Raw genomic sequence first — 3,298 nt, forward strand, 5'->3', positions numbered from 1 at the left:
GTTGCTCTGAACTTTGGCTAGAAGGACTGTGTCCTGTTTCATTGTTTGTGTTAATTAAAAGTATTGTTTGAAGATGGTCACACAAAGGACAGTTGACCATTTGACTGGTTAACCCCTGTGGCTTTATTATCTACTGCTCTGGAGAGAGCTGTGACATCAAAGAACTTTGGGACACACCGGAGATGTATTGTTTCAAACTGTCACTAAGTTGAGTTAGCCAATCACAGAGTTTGCTACATTGATTGATTGACCATATAGAATGCCATTTGATCTTAAGTTTATATAAGGCAGTGCATGTGGGATGGTTGGCCATCACTCCTGCGAACGACCTGTGTGGATGGCACCTCCTTCGCTGAGACTGATCAGCAAGGCTTTGTTAATGTAATTGTATAGTCTAAATAAATTGTATTAAAACCATATCCCTTGACTATTCAGATCTACACAGTGCCACTCGAATTCTACCATAACACCTCTCCCCTTTTCCCCTGTCTTTTCCACTCGCCCAACAACGCAATTCCAGAAGCGGTCAGAAAGTTTTTACCCTGAGAACACAGCCATGTTCGTGGGGCAGCCTGCGTTGCGTGACATCCCGATTGCGTACGCACCTGCAAAGCATTCAGAGAATATGGCGTCCACCCGATGCCTCCTCTCTCGTCCTCGTGTATCCGCGCGCCCCCTGCGATGTCATCATGAGTTTACTGTCGTCTGTTGTGACAGGCATTCCGGAATTATCTTCTGCTCGGCACGTCCGTTGCTAATGAACAAACGGACTTGTCTCTCCATTATCAGCTGTCTACTGGTTCTCACACAGTCGCATGTGAAATGAGACACGCTGTGTTTAACTGCACGTTGTATTTCTTCTTGGCTGTGGCTGGGCTTGATAAGACTGAACCTATCAAACTGCTGTAAACACTTTCCTTATGTGCATCGTTTTTAAGCGAGCGTGGAATTATGTTTTGGTTTTAATTGTCATTTAGGGGAGATGTTTGTGGATGTGTGCGTTTGTTTGTGGGACATACACGCACACACATATTCACAACACACTCACACACAAACACATACACACGCATTCACACACACACATAAATGCACACATGCACATACACACACACATACTCTCTGTCTTGCCCAAGTTTTCCACGACAGAGGAAGTGAAGAGGGTATTCTCATGCACTGTAGCAAATATTTCAATATAAATAGAAGAAAGCTTCTCGAACAGTCTCTGATTTGTGCTCGCTCTCTTCCCTCCTGGTTCACCATGGTAACCTCAGTGTAAACCTTTTACCCTCCTGAACACAGACAACAGCATTGAAGGTAAGCAGGAGAGGAGAGGAGAGGAGAGGGGAGGGGAGGGGAGAGGAGAGGAGAGGAGAGGAGAGGAGAGGAGAGAGGAGAGGAGAGGAGAGGAGAGGAGAGGAGAGGAGAGGAGAGGAGAGGAGAGGAGAGGGGAGGGGAGGGGAGGAGAGGGGCAAGGAGCAGAGAAGAGAAGAGAAGAGAAGAAAAAAGGAGGAGAGGATGAAAGGATTTCTATATGAACTCGTCTCTCTCTGACGTCACCCCTCTCCTCGGCTGGTTTGGTCTGCGCAAAGAGAAGCTCTTTTGAAATACACAGAGAATATCATGGAGATGCTGGAGGAGAGTGGAGAACGTTCCCCATGAAACACATCTCCAGGCATCACCTGAGTATGTGTTGGGCGGAAGTGTCAAGTATATATCTGTGTGTATATATACGTGAACGTGTGTGTATACAGTACATGTGTATGTTTACAGCATGTGTGTTTGTGTTTACAGTGTGTGTGTATGTGCATTGCGGGTGTGTGTGTGCATATGGTATACATGACGTGTAGTACAGCAGTGTTTAATGAGTAACTGTGTAGTAGAGCAGTGTGCTCTCCCTCCTCTGTGAGCTTCAGGTGAAGAACACTGGACTGTTTAGGATGCAGCATCAGGCACTTTGTTGTCTGCTAGGTCACACACACACACTTACACACACACACTCACACACACACACACAGAGAGGTACACACTCACACACACACACAGAGGTAGACACACACTAACACACACGTGCACGCGCACACAGACGCACACCTTTCAACTGCGCTGACAGCCTGGGGACAAAGAGCAGACCTGTGAAAAATACCTGGAATAGAAGTAGGCATCCCAGACGAGGGTTAGAGACGCTGGATTTGCTCACTTTTCTCCCCGGCACGCAAGCCCATGACCCTGACACATACACATAAAGATCTGAGGGAGAGAGGGAACGAGAGAGAGAGGAAGAAAGAGGGGGGGAATGGAGAGGGAGAACAAGAGAGAGAGGAAGAAAGAGAGGGGGGAGGGAGGGAGAGGGAGACAGTCGGAGTAGAGATTCTGACTGGAAAGAACACACGCATAGTGAATGAACTGGAGTGAGAAGAGAGAGGAGACGAGGAGAAGAGACGATGAACCGAGGGGTGAGGATAAAGGGAGGGAGGTGGGGCGAGGGAGGGAGGAGAGGAGTGAGTTGAGGTGAAGGGTGAAGAGAGGGTTGAGGAGAGGGGAGGGGGTCGGGAGGAGGGAGAGGAGAGGGGGTGAGGAGAGGAGGAGGGAGGAGAGGGGGGTGAGGAGAGGAAGAGGGAGGAGAGAGGTGTGTAGAGGGAGTTGGGGAGGGGGGGTAAGGAGGGTGAGGTCCCACGGCCCAGAGGAACAGAGGCTGCCAGACAAATCAGCCAGGCAGAACTGACATGTTCTCCGTGGTCCAGTGTACCCCCCCCCCCCCCCCCCCCCGACCCCCCCCTCCCCACACACACACACACACACACACCCAACCCCGCCCTCACCCCCACCCAATCCCCCCACCATCGCCACCGGGACAGAAGAATAATTATTGTGGCAAACACGCGCACACACACAGTCACACTCATACACACCCAAAAAGATTGCCAAAAGGACACACAAGAAGGAAGTTTAAACAGAAACAGGAATAGGAACATCATGACATACCACATGGATAGGCTATGTGGAATTTGAAGTGACACGTCACTGAACATCTCTGTCCCCTTTGTTGGTCTGAAGGCTGACTTCACGCTCTGCTTTCAAACGTCTGCAGCAGTCTACAGCGAAGTCTAACTGACATTATTTTGACAGGAAACGTCAGAATTTGACAACTGGGGACAACAATGCAGGCAGCCTCTACATCAACACCGCATAGAGGGTTGTCACCGACGTCACGTTCTGGGCGGTAACCCGGATGAGCGGCCATTGTGGAGGCACTCGATGTAAAAAACTGAACGGAGTACAATGGAGGATTGTGCGTTTT

The 3,298-nt window shown here is 49.5% G+C and overlaps 1 protein-coding gene across 1 annotated transcript in view; it reads left to right on the forward strand.

Annotated features, from left to right (window-relative positions):
* The first annotated feature begins 1,620 nt into the window (after positions 1 to 1,620).
* Positions 1,621 to 3,298, forward strand: part of pnisr (PNN-interacting serine/arginine-rich protein) — a 5,499-nt gene continuing 3,821 nt past the window's right edge. Inside the window, exon 1 of the mRNA XM_047032299.1 lies at positions 1,621 to 1,648. Coding sequence (XP_046888255.1) covers positions 1,621 to 1,648 — 28 coding nt within the window. The remainder of the gene's footprint in view (positions 1,649 to 3,298) is intronic.

The sequence above is a fragment of the Hypomesus transpacificus genome, chromosome 2, assembly GCF_021917145.1.
Source record: "Hypomesus transpacificus isolate Combined female chromosome 2, fHypTra1, whole genome shotgun sequence".
In the NCBI taxonomy this organism is placed as follows: domain Eukaryota; kingdom Metazoa; phylum Chordata; class Actinopteri; order Osmeriformes; family Osmeridae; genus Hypomesus; species Hypomesus transpacificus.